Source organism: Fragaria vesca, linkage group LG6 (genome assembly GCF_000184155.1).
Source record: "Fragaria vesca subsp. vesca linkage group LG6, FraVesHawaii_1.0, whole genome shotgun sequence".
In the NCBI taxonomy this organism is placed as follows: domain Eukaryota; kingdom Viridiplantae; phylum Streptophyta; class Magnoliopsida; order Rosales; family Rosaceae; genus Fragaria; species Fragaria vesca.
This window is the reverse complement of record NC_020496.1, coordinates 3,657,705-3,684,227: the sequence shown is the minus strand read 5'-3', so window position 1 is coordinate 3,684,227 and position 26,523 is coordinate 3,657,705. Positions and strand designations below refer to the sequence as shown.

The 26,523-nt window shown below is 38.3% G+C and overlaps 8 protein-coding genes across 9 annotated transcripts; 3 read left to right on the top strand and 5 right to left on the bottom strand.

The window, feature by feature from the left end:
- Nucleotides 1-115: 115 nt before the first annotated feature.
- Nucleotides 116-1,480, bottom strand: LOC101305483 (psbP domain-containing protein 1, chloroplastic-like). Its single transcript, XM_004302245.1, has 5 exons — nucleotides 1,330-1,480; nucleotides 1,156-1,227; nucleotides 972-1,037; nucleotides 438-872; nucleotides 116-352 (listed from the first exon to the last, which is right to left on the bottom strand). Exons 1-5 carry the CDS (start codon nucleotides 1,435-1,437, stop codon nucleotides 131-133), a joined length of 903 nt encoding a protein of 300 aa, XP_004302293.1. The 5' UTR covers nucleotides 1,438-1,480; the 3' UTR covers nucleotides 116-130.
- Nucleotides 1,481-2,943: 1,463 nt separating this feature from the next.
- On the top strand, nucleotides 2,944-6,714 carry LOC101304591. Its single transcript, XM_004302242.1, has 6 exons — nucleotides 2,944-3,794; nucleotides 4,200-4,359; nucleotides 4,571-4,782; nucleotides 5,296-5,789; nucleotides 5,887-5,935; nucleotides 6,078-6,714. The coding sequence occupies exons 1-6, from the start codon at nucleotides 3,021-3,023 to the stop codon at nucleotides 6,402-6,404; spliced, it is 2,016 nt and encodes a 671-aa protein (XP_004302290.1). The 5' UTR covers nucleotides 2,944-3,020; the 3' UTR covers nucleotides 6,405-6,714.
- A 206-nt stretch (nucleotides 6,715-6,920) lies between these two features.
- Nucleotides 6,921-9,168, bottom strand: LOC101304299 (RNA polymerase-associated protein RTF1 homolog). The gene has a single exon (XM_004302241.1). It carries the CDS (start codon nucleotides 8,958-8,960, stop codon nucleotides 6,921-6,923), a length of 2,040 nt encoding a protein of 679 aa, XP_004302289.1. The 5' UTR covers nucleotides 8,961-9,168.
- A 2,317-nt stretch (nucleotides 9,169-11,485) lies between these two features.
- LOC101291162 (putative pentatricopeptide repeat-containing protein At1g56570-like) lies at nucleotides 11,486-13,428 on the top strand. The gene is made up of 2 exons (XM_004304861.1): nucleotides 11,486-12,100; nucleotides 12,196-13,428. Exons 1-2 carry the CDS (start codon nucleotides 11,486-11,488, stop codon nucleotides 13,405-13,407), a joined length of 1,827 nt encoding a protein of 608 aa, XP_004304909.1. The 3' UTR covers nucleotides 13,408-13,428.
- A 1,241-nt stretch (nucleotides 13,429-14,669) lies between these two features.
- LOC101290880 (pentatricopeptide repeat-containing protein At1g08070-like) lies at nucleotides 14,670-17,003 on the bottom strand. The gene has a single exon (XM_004304860.1). The coding sequence runs from the start codon at nucleotides 17,001-17,003 to the stop codon at nucleotides 14,670-14,672; it is 2,334 nt and encodes a 777-aa protein (XP_004304908.1).
- Nucleotides 17,004-17,221: 218 nt separating this feature from the next.
- Nucleotides 17,222-19,659, top strand: LOC101303819. Of its 2 annotated transcripts, XM_004302240.1 has the most exons (3): nucleotides 17,222-17,363; nucleotides 17,861-18,286; nucleotides 19,142-19,659. In XM_004302240.1, exons 1-3 carry the CDS (start codon nucleotides 17,304-17,306, stop codon nucleotides 19,154-19,156), a joined length of 501 nt encoding a protein of 166 aa, XP_004302288.1. In that variant the 5' UTR covers nucleotides 17,222-17,303; the 3' UTR covers nucleotides 19,157-19,659. The 2 variants fall into 2 exon arrangements, with proteins under 2 accessions (XP_004302288.1, XP_004302287.1); XM_004302239.1 differs by lacking the exon at nucleotides 19,142-19,659 and having other exon boundaries at nucleotides 17,861-18,952.
- A 508-nt stretch (nucleotides 19,660-20,167) lies between these two features.
- LOC101303527 lies at nucleotides 20,168-20,925 on the bottom strand. Its single transcript, XM_004302238.1, has one exon. It carries the CDS (start codon nucleotides 20,888-20,890, stop codon nucleotides 20,411-20,413), a length of 480 nt encoding a protein of 159 aa, XP_004302286.1. The 5' UTR covers nucleotides 20,891-20,925; the 3' UTR covers nucleotides 20,168-20,410.
- Nucleotides 20,926-25,166: 4,241 nt separating this feature from the next.
- On the bottom strand, nucleotides 25,167-25,889 carry LOC101303238. The gene has a single exon (XM_004302237.1). It carries the CDS (start codon nucleotides 25,830-25,832, stop codon nucleotides 25,347-25,349), a length of 486 nt encoding a protein of 161 aa, XP_004302285.1. The 5' UTR covers nucleotides 25,833-25,889; the 3' UTR covers nucleotides 25,167-25,346.
- Between the last annotated feature and the right edge of the window lie 634 nt (nucleotides 25,890-26,523).

The window sequence follows — 26,523 nt, the reverse complement described above, 5'->3', positions numbered from 1 at the left end:
GAGACGCATCAAACATGGGAGAATTGCTGATAAATTAAACAATGAATGTTTTATAGAACTTGACCTCCAAATTGGTACAAAAAGAAAAGGGAGCCTTGGATTACAAAAATTTTGTACAATCTCATGGTACTTAAGCAGCCACCTTGTTCACTCTAAATGACTCCATAACCCGGCGAAGATCACTTTCTTCTTCCACAAATACATTTTCTGGTGTCTGTAATCTCAAAGCATACAATTGGTTGTTTTCAACTCCTAGAACAGTGAGGTACCTCCTGTTCCATTCCATACTTACTACGCGGTCTTTTGGCATAACAGCTAGTTCATTGTTGCTTGCATATGATTTTATGTTCACCTAGAAACACATTTCAAAACACATTGTAAGGAAACAGTTCTAATAATCCACAGAACTAACAATTACAACATCAAAATCACCTCACCTCAACTTGATAATAAAGCTTCCCATCGTCAGCAACTCTTGAAGATGTAGAGAGAACTTTCCCCTCACGCTTCACCCCGAGTCTTGTAGACATGAACTCTGTCAGATACTGCCTAAGCACTTGCTTTCCGGCTACTTCTGGTGGCCCCAGATCTTCAACACTCTTGTAATTCGAGGATGAAGGAGAGGACAAATCCACAGCTAGGTTTTCATCAAGAATATAAGGGTCTCTAAAGAATATGTCAGCTCCAGCACCTTTAACTTGAATCCAATTCTTAGGGTACTTGAATGAGTAGCCATCAAAACTATCTACGTATTCCCTTAATGCAACAGATTGTACAGCAAATGCAGGACTTTGCCAACTGACTTGAGAGAAGATGCAACCTGACAAGATTAAGGCCATTGCATTCCTCCTAGGAACTGCAAAATCTTTAGTCTGATTATATATTAGAAATACATAGCAAGAAGATTCATACTTTCATGTCAAATTCATAAATGTGTGGCATAGAGGGCCTAAATAAAACCCCTAGCATACCTTGGAAGAAAATTCAGCAGCACCACCCTTATTCGATTCACCTGACATTTGCTCAGTGAGGCTCACCTGCCATTGTGGTGATATGGTATTAGACATAGAGAACGAGGACAAAATCCAACAGATATATGGAAAAGGAACAGAATTCAATACAAGTAGTATATCAAATGAATTGGGTGCCACTCACTTTAAGAGTCTTCTTTGCATTTGATGCTGTAACATGTAATGCTTCTTTTGGCTGTGATACTTTTCTCCTATACTGCAAAGTATGTATAGACAGTAAGGATAACTAGTCAATGAAGGTTCTAACATTCTGAGACTTGGAGCAGAAAGTAGAGCAAATTTGTGAAAGACAGAGAACCTGGAGTTGAGTTTGGAGTTTGGTGCCATTGAAGTCAGAAAGAGAAGGAAGAGGAGAGAAAGAAGGTAGTCTGTTCTGTTGGTGGTGCTGCATCACCAACCTTGCCATGTTTCCCTATCCTGCTTTCCTTTTCTTGCTTTCTGTTTGTTATATCCACAGCCTATCATTCATATCATATTATCAGCAAGGATCTCCCTGACAGTGTAGCCTAATCATATAGCAGGAAAAGAAACAAGTGATGGACTTTGAGGCCCAATGCCAACTGCAGGCCAACAACAATGGGCTGTATGTTGAGTATCCTTTTTCTTTTCCTTGTTTGGTCCGTGAAAGGTAACCAGTTTCTTTGTATTTCTAACAAGAAGTGGAGGAGAAAGGAACTGAAATTTCGCCATACCTTTCCAACAATGATGCAAATTTCACTCCCTAAAACCAATGTGCTTTTTTCACATAACTTGCTACATGTTCATGGGAAGGGTGACATGGTGTAGAGCTCTATAACATGTTTTGGTACACCAAATATGCATCATGTGTGATTCTCTTTTGGTTGTTTTATCTTGGGCATGATATAACATTACAAGTGGTTCATGAGAAATGGGGCTGCCTACAATTTGGGATATGAAAGGTCCTGGCTCCCTGGACGAGTCACCAATCCTTATCCACTGAACTCTAGACACATAGAAATGTCTGAAAGGCCCTTGCGTGCACGCAATGAACAGCCATAAACCAGAATTAGTAAATACAGGATATTTAAGAAAATAATTATTTAACTAGACTTATAATTTACCACGTACAGTACAGCAAGGGTGGCGACTCCAAAGTCCAAAAGATAAAAATATCTTTCTTTGAAATCTTAAAGACATAAATAGAATTTCAAAGGCATATTATTTGGGATTGTTTGGACAACAAGCTAAGTAATTCAAAATGTAATTTTGCATTTTGAGATGAATAAACATGACCAGGTGATTGAGTAATTTCCAATTATTATTAATCTCGTGAATGTTAATGTGTTATTGATGATGTCTTCTATTTCTTTTTATTTCATTAATAACTCAAAAAAAGCGGTTTTTTTGTTTGTTTTCTAAGAACCACATGTCAAATATTAATATCACTACACCAATATCATATTAAACTACAAAAAGCAGAAGTTGTGTAAGTCATTGATCAAAGGAGACATGTATAGAAATTTATACACTTTTCCTTGCTCAAACAACGAAGACCTAAACTTTTTGATCTTCACAACCTGTAGAATGACAAATACATATGAGGTAGCTACCTGAAAATCCAATATATCTTTTCGTCAAGATACAATACTTTGTTAATCATGGCAATTTCAAAAAAGAAAAATGAACAAGTAGATTAAGCTTAATTAACTAAATCTAAAAAATCCATTTTAGAAAGAAAGTTATCTTATTTGCCAGGATTGCCCTTCCTTCCCTCTCTCTCTCTATAAAAATCAAAACTTTCACTATTTATTCTCCTCCAATTTTGCCATCCAAAATTTTCAGGCACCACCGCCATTTCTCTCTGCTACAATTTCTCGATGATCGTCTCCCCTCTCCGTAAGTTCAACGCAAGTCCCACCTCTCCATCTCAATCTTCAAACCCCCACAAATAGCTCTATTTGCATATGCTATAGTTACAATCTTAAAGCTTTGATTTTTCTGATCAATCATACTTGTATATTGTTAGATATGATTTCCCTTAGTTGTCTTTGTCATTCTGCAATGAAACCCAGTTGTAGAATCATGAGTAGTATTCGAAAGTCTACGCTTTTCGGGTTTTCCCCTGTTAAAATCCATAATGGGTCAGCAAAGAATGGAAATTTATCCAAGTTTTGTGTCAATTTTGAGCAGAAGAGTCAATATCATACATACCCAGGTCGTGTTTTGGGATTTGGGAGTGTTTTGAGTGATACCCAGAAAGCTTTTAAGGTACCCAATTGGAGTTTTGGCCAATCTGGGGTTGTATCTAGGTCGTTTAGTACTAGGGGTGGTTGTGTCATTGCTGGTATTGAATACAAGGGTCGTGAGTTTTCGACATCGGTGGAGACTCGGGTCAATGAGAACAACTTTGAGAGGATTTATGTTCAGGGTGGTGTTAATGTGAAGCCTTTGGTGGTGGAGAGGATTGATAAGGATGAGAATGTTGTGGGGGAGGAGCAGTCTAGGATAGAAGTTGCTATTGATGAAAATGTGGAGGGTGTGGATGAGCAGGCTAAGGTTTTGAGTTCGGAGAGGGAGTTTTCGGACATTGAGAAGGAAGCGTGGAGGCTGTTGAGGGAGTCGGTGGTGACGTATTGTGGGAGTCCTGTTGGGACTGTGGCTGCAAATGATCCGAATGATAAGCTGCCATTGAATTATGATCAGGTGTTTATACGGGATTTTGTTCCGTCGGCGCTTGCTTTCTTGCTCAAGGGAGAAGGAGAGATTGTGAGGAACTTCCTGCTTCATACATTGCAATTGCAGGTAACCGTTCACAACTATTTGTCTATGTGGTTTCTCATGTTGATTTGTTGGTCTTAAATTAGGATGTGTTTCCTTATTTTGTGTTGTGGTGCTATTCTAATGTATGATCAACTGAATAATCTTGAATGAAAACCCTGGTTATCTTTTGTTGTTGATTAGAAATTTAATTATAGAGATCAAAAAGTGCCATCAATCAGTCATTTTTTTCGCAAAACCAACATTCCGTTGATCTTGGTGACACCTTCTGTAGTAATATATGGTCAAAAGAGTGCTAATCTCTTTTATGCTTTATGAAAATTAATTTCCCCAAACCTTTCTTGCTGACAACACTGTCAACATAATATACTATGAATTAAATGTTTCGGGTTTCATGAAATTTCTAATCATAGTTTTGTTTTTACTTAGAGTTGGGAGAAAACTGTTGATTGCTATAGTCCAGGGCAGGGATTGATGCCTGCAAGTTTTAAAGTGAGAATTGTGCCTCTCGATGAGAATAAGTTTGAAGAAGTTTTGGATCCAGATTTTGGTGAATCAGCAATTGGTCGTGTCGCACCTGTGGATTCTGGTAAGAATATCTGAACATTATATACTGTGCTGTAAAAAAGTAATTCTCTGAAAGATGCTGCACACTGTCTTTGTTATTGTTTTCCAGCTGTTGTTGGATGCTAGTGCGCATTTTGCAAATACTCCATATTGGGATCTTTTTTTCCAATAAATTTAGTAATTTGCCCAGTTATTCTGACGATTTGTTGTTGCGCCATTAACTTCTCTGACAGGATTATGGTGGATTATTCTGTTGAGGGCTTACGGAAAGATAACTGGTGACTATGGATTACAAGAAAGGGTTGATGTTCAGACAGGCTTGAAAATGATCCTGAACTTGTGTTTAACTGATGGCTTTGATATGTTCCCATCTCTTTTGGTCACAGATGGCTCATGTATGATAGACCGTCGGATGGGTATACACGGTCATCCCCTTGAGATCCAAGTGAGTTCCTTTATCCCATAGTTTAGAAAGCTGGCTTAAGTGGTTGAATTATTAGGTGTGAATATTATTGATTCATTTACGTTATTTCTTTAGCCTATATTCTTATCAGCTGCTTTCTTTGATTTTACTGCCATAAATTCAGATTCAATATTGAATATTCCATTCTTGATGTACCTGAAATGAAAATAACTAGGAGGCCAATAGGGTCTAATTGGATATCATGCATAAGGACATAGAATATATAGGGTGAAATCATTGATGATGGTGGTTTCCTTCTTGAACTAATTGAAAGCATCTGCTCCTGAACTTTTAACTTTAGCTGGCTGACTCTATGCTTTTTATGAGAATCTTGGGCTGTATCCTGATAACACCGTTTTGTTTGATATCATACCAGTTGTGATGCGTTCCTATCTATCTTTTCAAGCCTATATCAACTATACTGCATCATATTCAAGTTTATTTGTATATTACCTCATCTTTGGCATATGATTTATATGAAGTTTGATTCTTCAGGCCTTATTTTACTCGGCTCTACGGTGTTCCCGTGAGATGCTTGCCGTAAATGATGGATCCAAGAATTTGGTAAGGGCTATCAACAACAGACTCAGTGCTTTGTCATTCCACATCAGAGAATATTACTGGGTGGATATGAGAAAGATGAATGAGATATATCGATATAAGACCGAGGAGTACTCTACAGAAGCTACCAACAAGTTCAATATCTACCCTGATCAAATTCCTTTATGGTTAATGGACTGGATTCCAGAGGAAGGTGGATATTTTATTGGCAATCTACAACCAGCTCACATGGACTTTAGGTTTTTCACTCTTGGAAATCTTTGGTCTATTGTTTCATCTTTGGGTACTCCAAAGCAAAATGAAGCTATATTGAATTTGGTTGAAGCCAAGTGGGATGATCTTGTGGGGCATATGCCACTTAAGATATGCTATCCTGCCTTGGAATATGAAGAGTGGCGTATAATCACTGGCAGCGACCCAAAGAATACGTGAGTTGGCATACTCCTGTTTGTATACTCTTGTTTGTATATTTCAGGATATTTTAGATTTCTATAACTGTACTAATTTCGTTATCAACTCCTGCAGTCCTTGGTCGTATCATAATGGTGGATCTTGGCCCACACTTCTGTGGCAGGTACGTTTTGCCTTGATGGAAGTTTAGATGTTTTGTGGAATGCAAATATGCCTGCATGATTTGGATTTCTTCCTGTTTGTTACTATGCATTCATTTGTTTATGGGATTTTCCCTCTAAAATGCTATAGCTGTCCTATTTCAGTTCACATTGGCATGCATCAAGATGGGCAGAACAGAACTAGCTGAAAAGGCAGTTGCTTTAGCAGAGAAGAAGCTTCGAGCTGACCGCTGGCCTGAATATTATGATACCAGAACTGGGAAATTCATTGGAAAGCAATCTCGACTTCACCAAACGTGGACCATTGCCGGGTTCCTTACAACTAAAATGCTGGTGCAGAATCCAGAGAAGGCAGCCTTGTTATTCTGGGAGGAAGATTACGAGCTTCTTGAGATATGTGTTTGCGCACTTAGCAAGAGTGGCCGGAAAAAGTGCTCCAGAGGTGCAGCAAGGTCTCAGATTCTTGTATAAGGTAACCATTCTTTCAAAGGCAACTTTGCCGTTGAACTGTACAGCAACCACATTAGGATAGGATACGGAAAGAATTGGATAGAGAACAGTCTTCAATTGGAAGCGTATATCATAAAGTCATGTGATATGTTCTACACAGTAATGATTGGTTTTGTCAGCCGATTAATTAGTTGAGTTGATCGGAATAGACACTTAAAATGACAAGTATGGAGGGTACCTCGCACCTGATCTAATCTTTGTCATTGCATGTAAATTACATATCAGTTTTCACTTGTTTGTTTGAGTTGATTTTTCTAGATATTTTTACTTGCCTTTTGACATGATTGAAACTTCTGTCTCAGCAAAACTGCATTTGGTAGTCGAATACTACTTCCCCTAGCAATCAATAACTATAAACTAATGTAGGAAAGGAAAACCATAGCCATATAAAGGTTCAGGTAATTAGTCAAACAAGATAACAGACTAAATGCATAAAGGTTCATAACTTACACAACCATCCTTGGGTAGCATAAAGATTCAGAGAAGTCCTCTTCTTCTCTTATAATCACTAACTGACAAAGTCAGAGCATGTCTCTTGCCATCATCCTCCGGGACCTTGTATCCTAATGTAGCTTCTATCTTTTGCTTCCTGGCCGAGTACGCAGCCGGAGCCCCATGAGGTCCACCAAACTTCTGAAGTCCAGCCAGTGAGATTGGCAGCTCGAAATTGTGGAGTGTATACGCCTCTGTCGCTTGGTCCACAGGAGCCCTTGTATCAACCAACTTCCCTGCACCTGCTGCAGCTTCCAACGCTGCCGCTGTTGCTTTCACGCCAAACTCTCCCATTACTTTTGCTTCAGCCTTGTCGTTGCTGGCACCTAGAAATCCATTTGCTGCCTCAGCAGTCTCATCTTCAGCGGCTTCATCTCCTCCTCCAGGCTTCCCAACATAGTAATTCCTCGATCTAGTCCATCTTCTTGAGAAAGGATCATAACCAGCCTCCCCAGCTTTCAGATTCGTATTTATCGGTTTCAATCCAGAAGCATTCTTAAAGTTCTCAAACCTGTTCTTCCTGTTCATCTCAGCTAACCTAATGGCCTTGGAATCTTTCTCCTGAGATTGCCTGGATGCTTCCAATTCCTGGAGCCTTGTCTTAATCCTCCCAACTTCCTCCATGTCATGCTTGCTTTCTGCAACCTCCAACTGCCTCCTCAACCTATCCTTCTCAACTGCAATGTTCACTGGTCTTGCTGAGGCTCGTTTCTCCTGCAACATTTGCTTCACAGTTGTTGCTGAGTAAACAAATGTGTTGGATTTCTGTAGGGTCTCCCTCTTTTCTAATACATCATGTTTGCTTGGCATGTAGCCAGCACTACGCTTCACTTCCCTAATCCAATCGTTATACTCCTCCTCCTCTGGAGCAGAATTTGAGACCATAGCCATCTGCCACTTAGAAGCAGAACTTTCACTTCCCCAAACACAGTTCAAATATTTATGTGTCATTTTTCCCTCTAGCTGGTACTGCCGGTTCAAATCTGTGGCATCCACATTCTGAACCATGCAAAGCTTGTAGATTGGACCACTTGATGATTTCCCAAATCCAAGCCTAACAAAGCAACCCACAATTAGCTCCTCAAAAAATGGCTCCATACACCATTTTGCAAGTTTCGACCTTGGAATGGTAATGTCCTTTATGTCCTGATATGTTGGTGGCTCTACCTTTTCCTCATCACTATCTGAAAATTCATTATCCGAAGCTGATCCTACATCTTCAGTTTGTAAACCCCCTTCATTCTCATTTTGATCCGAGTCAATCAGACTTTCTGCAACAAGGGATTTACGCTTGATTGGTGAAAAATCCTGGCTACCTACATTTTCTTTTGATGAATCTCTCAGACTACTGCGAGCCTTCGAGTCTTGTTGCTTCAGACGCTTCTCTCGTAACTGACTCAATGCATCACCTAAAGCAGCTGATTTTTCAGCAGTCCTAGCTGATGAGCGTACACCACGGGAGAATGGGACAGAAGAAGATTCTTTCTTTGATTGGATTGATCTTTCTTTGTCTCTCTTTGATCTTAATTTTTCCATAAACTTCTTACCATCTTTCTTTTCTGCTCTATTTGTCAGAATCATCTCTCTTTCAAGTTCAGTCATCTCTGAAAGCCGTCTTCGATCAGCATCATCCTTGTAGAGATCAGTACCAAGATCAGATTCATCACTGTTTTCGCTCTCATGATCAGAAGCATCATCATGCTCTTCGTCACTGCCTCTTTCAGCAGGGTCAAACCTCTTCTTCAGAGGTACTTGAGAGGGCTTCCTGCTTGCATGATTACGACCACCATCTGAGTCTTCATCCCCAGAGTCACTTTCATCATCAGAGAAGGAACCTCCATGTCGCTTTCTAGAAGTTGGAAGTTGCTGGCGGTTTTTCACAGCTGCACCGGTTCGTCCTGCTGCCTCAAGAAGCAAATTCTCCAAGTCTGCCATGGTTGCTGTCTCCTTGTGCAATAGTAATGCTTCTCCAAAACAGGGTGTAATATAGAGACTAACTACTGCAACCATAAGAGAAAGGATCATGAGACACAAGCACAAACAGTTGACAAAAGAGGATTTAAACAAGTGACTTGCAGAAAAGTCGTATTCAATTTAGAAGCAATGTGATTTTCTAAGCCAACTTAACAAAAACCAAACGCACAGAGAATCTTTCTCAATAGTATTGGATACCAATTCAGTACAAGAGTTATGCCATCATAAAGGAAGAGAATCAGAAGATTCTCAGTTGAATCCTCAACTCTCCAATTTAAGACTGATCTTGATAATTCCATTATATCACATACACAATTTTCATATAAGTCTAACAATGCAATTAATTATTTTGAAATTGAAGTATAACTCTTGGCATTTTAAGAAATGGCCAGAACCTATGGTCCCAGGAACGCGCTCACACGCGCGTGTGCAACAAAACATAGTATGTGCAGGTATGACAAAGGAAGGGATCAAGAGTTCTTCTAGGTTCACAGAGCGTTACATCACCAAGTGGTTAACCAGTAGAACAACAATCATTATGAGACAAGCATAAATTTACTTTACTCTCTGTTTGGACAATATCCACATGAGTATAAACAATTTAATGCATTCTACATGCTGCTTCGTCTTATAAATAAACGACAAATTCAATTCAATCATAAAAAGAAAGAAAGAAAAATCCACATTCTATATGCGCTATTCTTCTGACAGACAAAATCAACATTCATCTCAAGAGAAACATAACAAAGCAAGTCAAAATAGAACAACCCAGCCTCATTCAAGAGTTCAACTGATAAGGTAAATCCTAGTATCTAATATCTCCAGACTACTTTAATTTTGACAAAGATGTCTGCTTTAAGCAATTCCAAATCAAAATGGCCCTTACAAATTTTACTGAAAGTAATAGGCGTCCCAAGGACTAATCAAAGTACCATCTACAGTTCCTACACTAAAACTAAAAGGAGAAAACAAAAACAAGAGCTACGATTTCATGGATGTGAGGATAAACAAGAAAAGTAAAAAGATTCAACCTTTATTTTCTAAAATTTACCCCAAGACCCAAATGTAAAATCCCAAAATTACAGCCTAAAAATTCAATCTTTTCTGCACGAAAGTCTCTACCTTTATGATCTAAACCATAAAAACAACACAATGCATTCACCAGAAACAAGACTGTTAAGGTTAAAAGACAAAAATTTTCTCAAACAAGACAAGAACAAGAGTAAACAATTCGAAACACAAATCCCTAATAATGTAGTACAATCGAACACTGATGCAACCATTCATGCTACCAAAGTCCAAGGAACAACCAGAAGAACAAAAACAACAACAAATTCAACATCTTGAACAAAACAAAAAAACCGAGAAACCCTTGTCTGATCGCTCAAAAAAATAATAATTAAAAAGACTAAAAAGACGTCACCTTTGTGATCAGGGAGTGACGTAAATTGGGGGAATTTTGGTGAAGAAGAAAACCAAAGCGCAATGCAGAAACAAACGGAGAAGCTATACGGCGGTGAGGAGTGGTGGCCGAGGAAGTGATTTGAGGAGTGAAGAGTGTAAGAGGGAGAGAGAGAGAGAGTATAAAATTATGTGTCATTGTGAACACAAAAGCTACCCTACAAGTGTTTGTCTGTCGTGTATTCTCGCTGGGATTCTAGGATTTCACAAAAATCTTTTATAATTTTAATGTATCTCGTGTGAGGGTGTGACCAAACAAAATCTTAGTTACACACTAATCACAATATCCTTTTTCTCTTATTAAAGTATGTTTTATTAAGTGAGATTAATGCATCAAACACAATTTAATAGTTACTTTATCAATGAGTACGATGAGGTTACCAGCTAGAGACTCTTCCTTGTGTGCTTAGTCTGCAACAAGCAGCACTTACCCAGTTATGAAATTCTTATATGAATGGAGACCTTCCCAGAGCAAATCGCCATCGTCAACTTTCTTTGACGAATGATTTGCTTTAAGGCAAACCAGATTCAATCCGTTCCCATCAATTGGAACATAAGAATTCCAAGTATAAATATATACTGAAAGCAACTTTTCCGATACATAAACTCATTTGCTTTAACTAACATTAATGAAACTAGAATACATGATAGACTAATGATCATTTGCGTGCACAACAAGATCCTATTACGCACTTTAATATCAAAAATGCATATCTAGAATGCTACATACGCCAAAACAAGTTAAACCTTATTAACACTAATTTTTCTCGAACTTATGTTATCATCAATCAATCATAGATAATGATATTGAACCTGTTTCAATTTATAGAAAACCGAAATCTCGAATAATTATTTTAAAATACATTTTATTGTTTTCTAACTTAAAAAAATCCGTACAATAAATTACATCTTGATTCTTGAAAATATAGTCCACAATTGTATGCAGGTTTTGAATTGCTTATTATATGCTTACCTCCATGAACAATTGAACATGCAATGTTGAGGATTCAAGAACTAACCAAACTGCAAACTTAAGCCTAATTACCATGAACTGGAGCTATAGCAACACCATAGACTGGAGTTTGAAGGCTTGACCATGTTCAGCTACAACAGAGATGACCTCAAGAAAACTACTACCCAGAACCCACTTCAACCCAATACCAACCATCATCAGAAACTCACTCCATTGCTCCCAAGAACAACCCACCACCCAATCAAACCCACCTTTTTTCTCAAAGGGCCCCAACCTCTTAGCCACAGACTTAATCAAGTCCTACTTCCAAAAGGGCTCCCTCAAAGAAGCACGCAAGGTGTTCGATGAAATGTCTGAGAGAGATGTTGTTACTTGGACTGCCATGATTGCTGGCTACACTTCTTGCAGTCACCACAGCAGCGCTTGGGGTGTGTTCTGTGAGATGTTTAGGAGCGATATGGAGCCGAATGCGTTTACTTTTTCGAGTGTGCTCAAGGCTTGTAAGGGGATGGTTTCTCTTTTGTGTGGTGCATTGGTTCATGGCTCGACGGTTAAGTATGGAATGAAGGGGTCTATCTATGTTGAGAATGCGCTTATGGACATGTATGGTGCTTGTTGTGTTAGTATGGACGATGCGTGCAAGGTGTTCAGTGAGCTTCATGAGAAGAATGCTGTGAGTTGGACTAGTTTGATCACTGGATACACTCACAGAGGTGATGGCTATGGCGGGCTTCAAGTTTTTCGCCAAATGTTGCTGGTAAGTGGCTGAATCATCCTCTTACATTTTGTTGAATGAATTGGGAAGTATTCTACTTTATAATGGATGCTTACTTTAACTTTATTGACCTACAGGAGGGAGTGGAACCGAACCCATTTAGCTTTTCAATTGCGGTTAAAGCGTGCGCTTCAGTTGGCTCGCAAACTTTTGGCAGGCAATTACATTCAGCAGTAATCAAGTATGCGTTTGATTCCCATCTTCCAGTCATGAATTCCATACTGGACATGTACTGCAAGTTTTGTTGTTTACCAGAGGCAAAGCAGTACTTTGATGAAATGAGTCAAAAAGATCTGATTACCTGGAACACCTTGATTTCCGGATATGAAAAATCGGATCCTAGAGAGTCCCTAAGTATATTTTCTCGTATGGAGTCAGAAGGATTTAGTCCGAATAGCTTCACATTAACCAGCGTTACAGCGGCCTGTGCTAACATGGCAGCATTGAACTGTGGTGAACAAGTTCATGGTACAATCATCCGTAGAGGCTTTAATAAGAACTTGGCATTGGCTAATACACTTATTGACATGTATGCCAAGTGTGGGAGCATCACTGACGCGCACAAAATATTTAGTGACATGTCTGATAGAAATTTAGTCTCCTGGACTTCCATGATGCTTGGATATGGGGATCATGGGCATGGAAAAGAAGCTGTTGAGTTGTTTGATGAGATGGTAATGTCAGGTATTAGGCCAGATCGAATAGTGTTTATGGCAGTTCTGAGTGCGTGCAGCCATACTGGACTTGTCACTGAAGGCTTGAGGTATTTCAAATGTATGGTAAATGATTACAAGGTTACTCCAGATAAGGACATATATAGTTGCGTGGTGGATTTACTGTGCCGTGCTGGTAGAATCAAGGAAGCTTATGAGTTAATAGAGAGCATGCCATTTAAGCCTGACGAGTCTTTTTGGGGTGCACTGCTTGGAGCTTGCAGAGCACATAAGCTTCCCCATTTGAGCAGACTAGCTGCCCAGAGGTTAATAGATTTGAGGCCAAACATGGCGGGAACATATGTGATGCTGTCAAATTTTTATGCCGCTGAAGGTAAATGGGGAGAATACGCCAATATGAGAATGTTGATGAGAGGAACAGGGAATAAGAAAGAGGCAGGACAGAGTTGGATTGAGGTAAGAAATCAGGTTTATAGTTTTGTTGTAGGAGATAAGATGGGTTCTCATATAAAGTGGGTGTATGGAGTTTTGGAATTTCTGATTTGGCATATGAAAGAGGCCGAATACTTAACTGATTTGGATTGCTCTATACATGACCAAGATGATGGAACCTGAACAGAAGCTGAAGCGAAGGAGCTGAAACAACTTGTTGGGATTGGCATAAGCATATTGATTGGCAGGCAGGTCATTCTATTGTTTTAAACAAATTTTATACTGGACAACATGGTAAGGAAGAACATGACATCAGTTTCAAAGGCCTCTCTTGCAAAGAAAATCAGTTTTGGTTGGTTCGCGCCGTGTAAACAAGTTGAAAAATTCATCTCTTACAAAGGTTCAAGTTCAAGCATGAACTGGAGGCACCGGGCGAGAAAGATGACCATTCTTATGAACTCAAATCTAACCATTATGATAATAGTCATAATACTGCTAACCGAATTCAGAACTGAAATTAAGAATGATTTTACTTTGCTCTCTCTGGCTGCTGCTGAATATATTTCTCCAAATTGCCAAGTTGAATTCCTTTCAATATCTGTTTACCCCATGATTTCCAGATGTAACAAATGCAACTTCCATAGTTACTAATACACTGGCTGCCGCTTGCCTACATAAACAAATCAAATGTATAAGTATAGAACAAAGTTAAAACACACGGTTAGGTGCCTCATAGCAACCCAGAAACACATGCAGGTTATGGAACTGTCAATTCACTCAATTGTCATTTCATGTCGTGTGCCCGAATAATTATGGAAACACAGTTGCCGATGAACACTTACGAAGAATCATGAGTGCCAGTTTAGATTTCATCCATTGTGAGCCCACGTTAAACTCTTCTAACAAAACACCATCTCAGCTCACAAGAGCAACATATTAGTTAAACGCAGGCTCACAGATTCAGACAATTGCAGTTATTTGATTGCAATCTCTAGCACATTGGCGATACTTAACCATCAGAGATGAGTAGCTGATATATTGTTATATATCAGTTCATAATATCTTCTGCACCAGTGACCATGGAAGAAATAGATGTTTCTCTTGCTGGCTGGCTGTATTATTAAACTTGTCCTGCCTCCCTGAGAAAAATCAACTGCAACTTATGTACCACCGGAATCATACCACAAGAGATTTCGACCATTAGTATTTGGTGGTTCTGAACTCCTAGTTCATCCTTTATTCCAACACAAGATAAGCCAATCCCCTCCTTCTTTCTTCTTGGAGGTAGTATATGAATCGAGATTCACCCATGTGTTATGTGTTGTTGTCGCAACAGTTAGCTTCAGACTTTCAGAGCATCATGTTGCTCAGTTGATGAGCCTTTCTATAAAACCAAGAATATCCTCTAGGTGAATAATGTTCAGACCAACTTCAGTACTAATCTACTACCAGTAGTCATTGCAGGAACAAGATCCCTGCTTAAAGTGGTGAAACCGATGTTTATCCCTCACCACAATGTCACGACCAAAAGCTTTTGAGACGAACTTTGCTGCCATGTGACAATCATTACATATTCGCAGATTCTTTATTATCCGTATTGGCGACGGTGGACTGATAGCAATTAGTCCAAAGGCAATTGCCAGTTTCTCACTGTGTCTGAAAAGAGCAGTTTCCTTCTCCTCTTCATCAATGTCAAAGGATACCTCATTTGTATCTGGTGCATAACCTTCCCTCTTCAGCTTCTGAGCCATTTCATATAGCATTACCTCAATTTCTTTCATTCGAGGGTGTTTCTGATCTCCTGCTAGAAATTCATAAACTACACCATCTGCTTCAATCATGCTACAACCGGGGGTCTTTACCACCCCATGTTGCATCATTATTCCCCTAATCTCATGAACACCATCCCAATCACCTTTTGAAGCACATATATTGGACAACAACACATGGAAGCCGTCATGGTTAGGATCGAGCTCAATGAGTTTTCTTCCTATCCTCTCACCCCTGTCATGGTCCCCATGTTTCTTACAAGCCCCCAGTAAGGCACCCCATGTCGCAACATCTGGTGTCATAGGCATACTTTCAATGAGGTCTTCTGCCTCCTTGAGCAAACCTGCACGTCCGAGAAGATCAACCATGCATCCATAATGCTTAACATTGGGTTCTATCTTGTGTTCCTGCATCATGGAATCAAAATGGCGACGCCCCTCATCTACTAAGCCCATGTGACGACAAGCTCCCATAACTCCCATAAAGGTTATCTCATTAGGTGCCACACCACATTTCTTCATCTCTGAAAACATTTCAAGGGACTTCTCCACCAACCCATTCATTGCCAACCCAAGAATTAGGGCATTCCAAGTAGAAACTCCCTTTTCTGCCGTCTCCTCAAAGACCTCCAATGCATTTTCCACACACCCACATTTCAAGTACATATTAATAAGGGTTGTCCCAAGAAACACATTAACTTTAAGCCTATTTTTCCTTATATAAGCATGAATCCATTGGCCCAGGTCAAGGGCAGCCAAATGAGTGCATGCAGAGATGACGCTCACCAAAGTGGTCTCATCAGGCCTAATTCCAGAAAGCTGCATCTCCTGGAACAATGCCAAAGTTTCTGAAAAGCGATCATGCTGAGCATAGCCTGATATCATTGCACTCCAAGACACTACATCCTTCTCAGGCATGGAATCAAATAATCTCTGAGCAGTTTCGACTAAACCACATCTCAAGTACCCTGATATCATTGAGTTCCAAGATATCTGATCCAGATTGTAGGCTGCATTGAACAGTTTCTCCGCAACTATTATCTCCCCACAACTCGAATACATATGAATAAAAGCATTTTGAAGATTAACATAACTTTCAATTCCAATTTTCACAACTAACCCATGGATCAACTTCCCTGTGTGGACACCTGACATATGTGCACATGCCGAAAGCACACTGACCACCACAACCTCATCCACCATAACTCCCTCAGCAACCATTTTCACAAACATTTCCAAAGCATCCTCATACATCTCATTTTGCTCGAAACAAGAAATCAACGCACTCCACGAAACCATATCCTTCTGAGGCAGATCATCAAACAACCGCCGAGCCTCATTCACACAACCTCTTTTACCAAACAACACAATCATAGAATTCGAAGCAATCGTGTTCCTCACAGGCATTTTCTCATATATACACTTTGCCTGCTCCACATTCCACACCCTAACATATCCTGCCAATATCGAATTCCATGCAACCGAATCCAACACAGGCATTTCATCAAACACATTGCGTGCATCCCTCATATTCTCACAAACAGCATACATATTGATCAATGTGTTCTGCACATACACATCTGAACCAAACCCAAACTTCAAAACATGACTATGCATCTGCTTCCCTTCAAACTCTGCTCCTCTCAAAGCACAAGCTTGAACTAGAATTGGGTAAGTATAGTTATCTCTATCCCCATTCTTAACCAACATCAATTTATAAAGACCCAAAGTCTTTTGGGGACAGCTTCTTTGTATATAAGCCTTCATCATAGTGTTCCAAATGAACCCATTTGGGTTCTCAATTTGATTGAAAACTCTAAATGACAAATCAATGTCACTGAAAGATGAGTCGGTTGAAAACTTGAGGACTCTACTTGCTGCATATGTGTCTCTAATGAAACCAGTGAGGATCATCTGAGATAGAATTTGATTGAACCGCTTAAGATTCTTGCATTTCGGCAACTGGGTCTCTAAAATTGACAAGTTTATGGTCACTTTAGCCAAGTTCATAGCTAAAGATTTGAACTTTGAAGAGGTATGAAGTGTTGCAACTATAAAGGTTTGGACTTTGAAGCAAACACATTTTGGTAATTACAAAATTAACTCCCGCCAATATAATTCCATGAATCAACACCTGACACGTTGACACAGTGAAAATTTTGGGCTGTAAAAGCCCACAAGGCAGGTGAGTACTAAAACCAGTGAGCTGTGTGAAAACTGTGGGCAGTAAAATCCCTAAAAGCTGAGAAGTGCCACGAAAACCCAAAGTCTTCAACTTTCGGCCAAAGCCTGGGTCCTGGTTTGGCCTCCATGCCGGAAACGCTTCCGCCGTCTCCGTTGGGTGAAGAATCGATGGAAGATGTTGGAGAGGTCAGAAAAGTTTTGATCTTTATTTGAGAATTGAAATTTCTTGCCTTCTGATTAACATTGCCGGAATTGAAATGAGACTGTTTAGGCTTTTTGTGTTAATATTTTTCAAAATTAACCCAAAGGTAAAATTTTGTGTATAAACAATTTTGGAGTGTCAGCCTTTTGTAGATGTTTAAGTGATCTTAGTGTATTTTAGTGCTCGAGAAATATGTAGGTTGTTCAAGAGTTGATTTATGATGTCATTTTTGTTTTGTGTGAGAATGCATGTAATTGTTATAGTACGATTATGAGGTATAATATGTTCTGGTGATGCTAATCCTGATGAAGGTGTCGAGTACTCAAAGACAGGAGCTTTGTATGGTTATGCATTATCATACTTCGCTGATGTTGCTTGTTTTGGCAGCACATTGTGTTTTTCTAGCTATGGTCTTCTTTTCGGATTCGTTTTAGTGTTTTCAGTGCATTTCTCTTTCTGAGCTCAGATTTTTTAATTGCAGAATGATCCGATTGTGAGCGATGGGTACTTCACCAAAGGAGCATTGGTTGAGGTTAGCAGTGATGAGGAAGGATTCCATGGTTCTTGGTTTGCGGCAACTGTAGTGAAATCCATGGGGAAAGACGGGTTCCTTGTCGAGTACAAGTGCTTGAGGACGGAGGATGATTCGGCATTTTTGAGAGAGGAGGTGGATAACATGCACATACGACCTCATCCACCGGAAAATGTTGTTGATTGTTTCAAGAAACTTGATGAAGTTGATGCTTTGCACAATGATGGTTGGTGGGTTGGTGTGGTTTCTAAGGTTCTAAGAGGTTCAAGGTACATAGTCTACTTCAGGGAAACCTGTGAGGAACTTGAATATCATCACTCTGAGTTAAGACTTCATCAGGACTGGATTGATGGCAAATGGGTTATCCCATCTCAGGTATGGCTCTATCTTATATCAACCATTTTTATTGACATATTTGTACTTTGTTTTAGTGTTCAGTGCCAGATTTTCTGAGAAACTGAATCCTTGGTTGCCAAGTGCAACATTTCACACTAAAGTAGCAAAGCTCTCGGCAAACACTGACTGTTTTCCAAACTGTAGGGACATTAAGATATTACAAACCATGTCTAGAAATAAATTCTTTGATTTCTTCCATTCTTGGGGGATGAATAATAGATCATGACACTAGTTGAAAAATATTTTAGAGTCCAACTGTTTCCTCAACTCTTTTACATGAGGTGATACTCCTATTATTTTCGGAATCACGTAAGTCTTACATCTTGTATACGAATGAGAAAACCAATTTGGGGGTTGAGTTATATAGAATCTGCAAAAACTTTAGTCAGATTCAGACTGTTTGAGAAGATGAATTGGCAAAATACAAAGTGAAAAATTGAGCTTTGTGGGAGAGTAACTGTGACTGGTCTATTGGCTGCAGTTGTTACTTGTTAGTCACTCATGTAGGTAACATTTGCTTATGGTAACTGTTTAAGGTTGCCAAAAGGCACCATAAATGGAAAGGTGTGGGACAGTTGGTCATAAATAAATTGAGAGTTAGAGCTGCTTACAGTTCCACCTGCTAACTTAAAGCTGCTTCATGGTTGTCTGTTGGGGGTTTAAGTCAAGTGGTCAAGAAAGCTACGTTGTGTGGCATATTCTGATGGCAACAGGTGTCGATGTCTTATTCTGACGAGTTGAATTTCCAAAATTAGTAAATTACATATCTTCTCTTTGAATACATTCTGTTATTGTACTGTTATCTAATTGTTGGCTGATCTGTATTCTTGGCAGGAATTAAAGTTATAGTTTAATGGAAAATGAAATAGGATTCATCTGAATTCTAAAGTACTTGGGAAACGTAGTGTTTATCTTATTTAGTCGATCATTTTGCCTGACAAAAACCCTCTAATCAAGCAACCTTGAAGCTGTTAAACCATGGCCGGAGCTGTAAATTTGTTTTTACCAGCTACTGTAATTTAGTAGGACGAGTTGTTCCAGCATTCTTGATGCATGCTGAGAGTGAAGTTCTGTTGCTTCTTTGTCTCTAGTTATGTGACAAGGTGTCAATAATTGATGGAAAATTCGTTTTGTAATATAAGTTTACAATTACTAGTTGAAATCCCTTGAATTTACATTTAGAGGTTATCAGATTTCAATCTATTCCTTTTAACCGGATACGGTTTTCAAAGCTATTCAGTAGAGATAGATCGAATGGAATAGAATTGCATCTTCAATTTTCCTTGTCCGTGTGGCTATTTCTTCCTTGTTTCGTTATTTGTTGGAATATTTGATCCTTCAATTCAATTATCAACTGCACATGTATATAAATGTCCCTCATGATGGAATCTAAAGCGAAATAATTGGGCTCAAACGAAATAATTGGCCTGTTATTTTTCATCATTTAAACAGTTATTATTATTATTTTTTTTCATTTTTATAAAGGGAACAGTTTAAATTGTTTTTCGATGATGAAATAAAGTACAAACACAATTATTTCGTTTCAAGTGTCAATGTTACAACGGTCCCAGAAGCAATAGATCAATAAATCTCAACATTTGCAGAAGGTAGTTTAGTTACTTTGTTGTTCAATGCGAACTATTGTCCGTCTTTCGCCTATCAGAGTTGGAGCAATTGATATTCTTTGGTAAGCAATCAATAGAACTTGTCTAGCATCAAAAACCAAAAGGTCCTATCTTTATCAATTTCTAGGTTAAATTTGGAAGGAAAGCACTTCTCTTTCTCAATTTGAAACCCCGTCTCAAGTTCTAACCCTCTACATGTAAAGAATGAAGATAGACCACTTCAAAACACAACACTTGTGCCAAGCCCTGAAAAAGACATTACATATCTCTTGCCTTTTTTCACAACATAAACTACATATAACAGGAAATGTAAATTTTATTACATATGAAGATAACAGCACTGGTAGGAGTACTTGAAAACAACAGCATTACATATGATCATCAAAACAGATCATGAAAATAAAGCCAAAGCCTTCATCTCGGCTATGGTAGTAGTACTAAAAACAGAATATACACCTTGAAATCTATAGCAGTGAGCCTAGACTTCCACAGCTTCCGGGACGTCCTCGTGCTCCTCCACAACCTTGCCACCATCTGGTCCATCAAGCTCGAAGGCCGAGGCAGGAAATGTCCTGGATAGCCCTGTAGGGGACTTGAAGGTGATCTTCCCACCATCTTCCAAGTAGATGTCACTGAGTGACACCCAGATCATGAGCTCCTTGGTCTTGACACCAGTCAGCTTTTTGATCTTGCCCTTCTCAACATAGGCTGTTATCTCAGTTGCATAGCTTCCCAGCCTCCCAACCTTCTCAAACTTGTGGGTGGTGCTCTTCTTCTGCTTGAGCCAAACAAAGCCAGTCTCTTTGATGTAGCCACATTCCACCATGTCCTTCATGGGAAGGAGCCCATTGGGGAGTCCCTTCTCAGTTAGCAAGAACTTTGACTTCTCCTGGCAGATAGCATCACCATGATAGAGCTCATCAGCCTTGGCTCTCAACTCATCAGTTACAATAGACATTGTTGTGAAGCTTGGTACTTGTGTTCAAAAGTGTGAACAAAGGTGATGATGAGAATTGCGTCGAGAGTGGGGATTTATATAGCTAGGGAGTTAGAAGTTTGCCCTTGTGGATTCTCCAAATTATCCAAAATGCCACTCCGCTTTTGACCTCCTATATCACAACTGTGTTGAAAGAGACCCGAGAGATACCAAAGTAGATCGGAGGAAAAAATAAAAATAAAAATATCAAAGTAGATCGGAGAAACATCATTTTTATTCATAAATAGAAGCCTCTATATATAGAGGATTATATAATATCTTTTAAGTATGTAGAAAAAAACATAAGCGTATTTTATCTAGTAAACCTATCATTACACAATCGGAATTCTTATTCTTATTAGCATTAGACCAAGGCACACACAAAGTGAGTTATTCTATAACACTCCCCCTTGTGTCGCTCGTTTAACTGTCAAATGATGCACATGGTGTTGTCTTGTTAAAAACTTTGCAAAATAAAAACCCTATGGAACTAAAGTCTTAATCTAAGGGAAGAAAAGCACAACTACACCCTTCATATTTGATAATGACATGTATGTGTGAAACTCCCCCTAAAGTCGGCATCTTCCCATGATTCTTACATTAATCGATCATGGAAGGTTCGATAACTTAGCGTATCAATGTTTTTTAACATGTCTCCAAATGTGGCATTAGAATGATTAACTAAATCTTGTCGTATTGTTCTAAAAAAACATGATTTTTTACACTTTTATCTGGAGGAGAAGGCTTCTTGAAAACTCAAAACATAAGTATCATTAAATTTGGGCTACTCCAAATTGGGTGGATGGGAAGCACATCACCTGTCCCAAAAACCCTATGTCAGACATGTGCCACCACTTAAATTGCGACACTTGTCTCTACACTTAACAAAGTTTAACTCCATCGTTATTAATATTAATTAAGCCAATTTGGAACCGTCAATTGTTAAATTTTCAGAAATCCCAATAATTATCCCTCTCTTTAATTAAACCTGCTAGACACAATTTAATAAATTGAGGGTATATAAGGGAAACTACAAATCAGAATATGCTCCAACTGTTTGAGAAAACCTCCAACCACGTTTTAAGGAAGAAGTTATCCACTCCCACTCAAATTTGGATCACCGGAAAAGAAAAAAAAACTCTCACTCAAATTCAATTCACTCTCTCAGAAAGTCGGTTGAACTACTATATACGAAGATCAAGGAAATCAGTCACACATGTTGGTTAGGTCGGATCAAATCGGCTATACAAGTTTAGTTTTGCCAGTTTTGATTCGGGCCCATTGATGAGGAACTGCGTCAATGCGTTCTTGACTATACAATTGCACAACTACTATGTACTGTAGTTTTTAATTCCTGAATTTTGCAGGTATATTGAAGAGATGATTAAGTTAGTTGGTTCCAAGTAACCAAGGCAAACGGGACAGAAGACAGTTCCTATTATATTCGAAAGATAAAGATGTGAACAAAGATATTCTATAAGGGATTTCAAGGAATTTGGTTTCGGTCGACAATCTTAATACATGAATTGCTTTGATCGAAGATTGCAAGAAGATGGTTGGTTTTGGAGGTATTTTTTCTTCTCTTTTTATTGGTCGTAAAGGAGGTTTTCGTTTTTTTAAATAGTTGAGGTTTGGTAATTTAATTATAGTCTGTGTTTTAAAATAGTTGACAATCTCTGCTCTCTGTTAGTTTATAATACTGAAGTCTAGATTCACTAATCCTCTCTTCCTTCTTCATTAAAAGTTTCTTTTTGTTTAACAAACACCAACCACTGATCAATACTTCAATGGTGTCTTACGAATGCATATATGTGGCATGGATAAGTGTTTCACCGATTGGAGTTTGTTGATTCCTTTGTCATTATATCAAGTTCGTGAATTGATAGATTTTGTCCCAACTAAATATAATTTTCACTTATTATTTTTGGTACAAATTACCAATATTGTTCTCTAAAATCCTTTTTTTTTTTGTCAAAATTTGAAAATTAAAGTTGGTTAAAAGTCGTGGAAATCATATATTTGTATCTCTTACTTTTGGATAATTTTAATATCAGAGTAGAGGACGAGGACAATGATTTTACCAATTCATAATCAATGCAAACATAAGACTTGAGATGGAGGCACTAGACCTCTTAATTTATTTTCATTGAAAGGTATTTTACTGGCTTTTAGCTATTAAGTTTTTTATGTTTATGTTAGTAGTTGCTTTTAGTCTTTTATTTTTTTCGTTTCAGACATAATATATAGGCATAATCTGTATTTTACTAACTGCGAAGCATAATTTATAGGCATCAAAGATCAAGCATTTCCATTTGAAGGATCGAGGTTATCTAAATTTGATTACGTTTTTGTATATTGTGTACATTCATGGAAGTACCGTGAGTTCATCTTTTAGTTCTAATTGTTTTTATTGATTCTGTTAATAATGACAATATGAAAACTAATGAACTTATAGCTTGCATTATTTTTGTAAGATATTGATCATGTTTTTATGCAGTTAGCTTCTTCATAGAAATTCAGTAATGTTTATAAAATATTACTTGAAGTGTCTGATTGTAATATGGAGTATGGAAAGCTATAGCTTGGTCTAATACAAAGTATATATGCGATTACATTGTAAAGTACATTGCAACTTCAAAGTTTTATTTGGTCTGCATTCTGAGTTCATGTATTTGGTCAGAATTTATTATTGTCTTAATATGGTTCTTTTTAAGCGTGGAAATTACATGTATCAAAAGTATGTAAAAGTGTCATTATTTGTTTGAACTCTGTAGATCAAATACGAATTAGAATCTTTTAGTGTATGTACGTGACATATGTACATACCAGATACCATAAATGGTTTAAAGTAAACTGTTGATAATAGTGATATAAGAAAAAGTTTGCAAACAAAAATCATAAGAAAACTGCATATTAGTGCAGAAAGAAAAAGAAAAACGTAAACACGAGCGCGGCCTTTTCTGCTAGCTGAGTCTTTTAATAAAAAAATATAACTATGCATTCTCATCATCCTGCATTCACTTCTCCTTCTTTCTTTTCCTCTGCAAAATAGTTTCTCCTAACCCAGAAAAACCTGCAATTGACTCCCAAATCAAACCCCATCTGCTTATGCGTCATCTTCATTCTATTGCTCACCACAAAAAAACCCAATCACACTTTAAAACCAGTGAATCCCCAAAATTCAAATCCCAAATCAAATCGAAATGAGGAGAAAGAGCTAGAGACTCGAAAAAAGAAATTGTATCCAGTTCAAATAATCCATTATTTACGAAGATGGGTAAGAAATTTAGAATACCCATCCAATTCGTACTTTTCATTCTTCCAATGCCACACTAAACGCCTAAATCACAGCCTCGTTTGGAAGCCTCTCATTCAGTTGTTCATCGCCATGATGTTCGCAGTTGTAAAATTATGATCACTGAAGACATGTTGTGTGGATCTGAGACAAAGACCATCAATGGCCAAAGTCATGAGTTATGAAGCAGAAGCACATGGCGAGGAGAGGAAGAGGCCTTCGTTTTGCAGTTAGGGAAGGTCTCTCGGCTGGTCTGGAGAGGAAGAGGCAATACGGAGACTCTTTTTCTTTTCTTTTGTTATCTTTATATTTTAATAGAAATACTAAAGTATATATTAATTATTTAACAGAGTTAATCTCCTGTTAAGTGATAGAACACGTGTCGCGATTAAAGTGGTGGCACAAGTTTGGCACTGGGATTTTTGGGCACAGCTGATTTACTTCAGGGTAGATGTCATTTATCATCCTTGAAGCTAGAAAAAGAATGAAAGGAAAAAAAAAAACAACAACATCACACCCTTCATGCGAAACTTCTTCTGCCAACTCAGTGAGTGCAATGTAGTTTCTAAACCGTTAATATGCTTTGGTAAGTAATCAATAGAACTCCTTGTAAGGGCCGAGCATCAAACACCAAATAGGCAAATAAGGTCCTGAAAAAGTGAATGGCAATAGAACCAAAAGAGAAGAAAGCACCTCTCATTTTCATTTTCTGGGTAAAGATGGAAGGCAAGCACTTCTCTTTCTCAATTTGCAGCACAGCTTTAGGTTTTAAGTTTTAAACCCTCTTCATGTAAAGAATGTGACTCATGAAGATGGACCGATTCAAAACACAATACTTTTTCCAAACCCTGAAAAAGACCTTACATATCTCATGCCGTTTTTCACTACACGGAACCAGATAGAAACAAAAATAAAATTAAAATAAATAAAAAAAACTGGTAGAAACATAGAACAGATAGCACTAGGGAAATGTAAATTTTAATTTCATACGAAGGTAATAGCACTAGTAAAAGTACTTGAAAACAACAGCATTACATATGATCATCAAAATAGACCCTGAAAATAAAAGCCAAAGCCTTCTTCTGGGCTATGGTAGTAGTACTAAAACAGATCATACACCTTGAAATCTATAGCAGTGAGAGCCTAGACTTCCACAGCTTCCGGGACGTCCTGGTGTTCCTCCACAGTCTTGCCACCATCTGGTCCATCAAGCTCGAAAGCCGAGACAGGAAATGTCCTGAATAGCCCTGTAGGAGACTTGAAGGTGATCTTCCCAGTTGGGGGGTCATCCAAAAAGATGTCACAGATTGACACCCAGATCATGAGCTCCTTGGTCTTGACTCCTGTCAGCTTTTTGATCTTGCCCTTCTCAACAGAGGCTGTGATCTCAGTTGCATAGCTGGCCAGCTTCCCAACCTTCTCAAACTTGTGGGTGGTGCTCTTCTTCTGCTTGAGCCAAACAAAGCCAGTGTCTTTGATGTAGCCACATTCCACCATGTCCTTCATGGGGAGGAGACCGTTGGGGAGACCCATCTCTGTGAGCAAGAACTTCGACTTCTCCTGGCAGATAGCATCTCCATGGTAGAGCTCATCAGCCTTGGCTCTCAACTCATCAGTTACAATTGACATTGTTGTGAAGCTTGGTACTTTTAGTGGTATCTGGTATTTGAAATGTGCTCAAGTCTGTGAACAAAGGTGAGGATGGGACTTGTGTTGAGAGAGTGGGGACTCATATATCTATGGAGTTAGAAGTTTGCCCTTCTGGGTTCTTCAAATTATCCACAATGCCACTCTAGTTTTGCCTTTCTATATCACAATAATTGCTAATAGACCATCTGGCTGTATTTAAACTTGAAGATGAAGCCCTTCTTTTCCCTCAAACAAAAATAAAGCCCTTCGTTTTCTTTCATTCTTTTTTTCATGGATGATATATGACATCTACCCAATTTTGAGTAGCCCAAATTTAATGACACTTATGAGAGTTGATGATTCTTTGCATTATATAACAATCTTACATTACATGTAGCAGGGCAACCAATCTATCATCTATGCATTCTAATGCTAGCTCGGTAATGAGAAAGAAAGTTCATAACAAATTTTAATTTAAAGGACATAACTAGTAAATATATTCTCATTAAAACCTAACAATATGACTATAATTTCGATTTGGATATGCTCTATCTATATATAATTAAGTAACGTTATATTTTTTTATTATATTTAAGAGTTGTATAGTTTAATAAGTAACATTTTTCATGTTGTACTCATACTTTTTGTTTATTTATATATATATATATATATATATATATATATACGACGG

Coding starts and splice junctions, on each gene's coding strand:
- LOC101305483 (XM_004302245.1), bottom strand. CDS start 1,437: ATGGCAAGGTTGGTGATGCAGCACCACCAACAGAACAGACTACCTTCT. Junction 1,228..1,329: donor AACTCCAAACTCAACTCCAG/GTTCTCTGTCTT, acceptor CATACTTTGCAG/TATAGGAGAAAAGTATCACA. Junction 873..971: donor CTGCTGAATTTTCTTCCAAG/GTATGCTAGGGG, acceptor ATATATAATCAG/ACTAAAGATTTTGCAGTTCC.
- LOC101304591 (XM_004302242.1), top strand. CDS start 3,021: ATGATTTCCCTTAGTTGTCTTTGTCATTCTGCAATGAAACCCAGTTGT. Junction 4,360..4,570: donor TGTCGCACCTGTGGATTCTG/GTAAGAATATCT, acceptor CTTCTCTGACAG/GATTATGGTGGATTATTCTG. Junction 5,790..5,886: donor GGCAGCGACCCAAAGAATAC/GTGAGTTGGCAT, acceptor CAACTCCTGCAG/TCCTTGGTCGTATCATAATG.
- LOC101290880 (XM_004304860.1), bottom strand. CDS start 17,003: ATGAACTTGGCTAAAGTGACCATAAACTTGTCAATTTTAGAGACCCAG.
- LOC101304299 (XM_004302241.1), bottom strand. CDS start 8,960: ATGATCCTTTCTCTTATGGTTGCAGTAGTTAGTCTCTATATTACACCC.
- LOC101303819 (XM_004302239.1), top strand. CDS start 17,304: ATGCCGGAAACGCTTCCGCCGTCTCCGTTGGGTGAAGAATCGATGGAA. Junction 17,364..17,860: donor CGATGGAAGATGTTGGAGAG/GTCAGAAAAGTT, acceptor TTTTAATTGCAG/AATGATCCGATTGTGAGCGA.
- LOC101291162 (XM_004304861.1), top strand. CDS start 11,486: ATGACCTCAAGAAAACTACTACCCAGAACCCACTTCAACCCAATACCA. Junction 12,101..12,195: donor TTTTTCGCCAAATGTTGCTG/GTAAGTGGCTGA, acceptor ATTGACCTACAG/GAGGGAGTGGAACCGAACCC.
- LOC101303527 (XM_004302238.1), bottom strand. CDS start 20,890: ATGTCTATTGTAACTGATGAGTTGAGAGCCAAGGCTGATGAGCTCTAT.
- LOC101303238 (XM_004302237.1), bottom strand. CDS start 25,832: ATGTCAATTGTAACTGATGAGTTGAGAGCCAAGGCTGATGAGCTCTAC.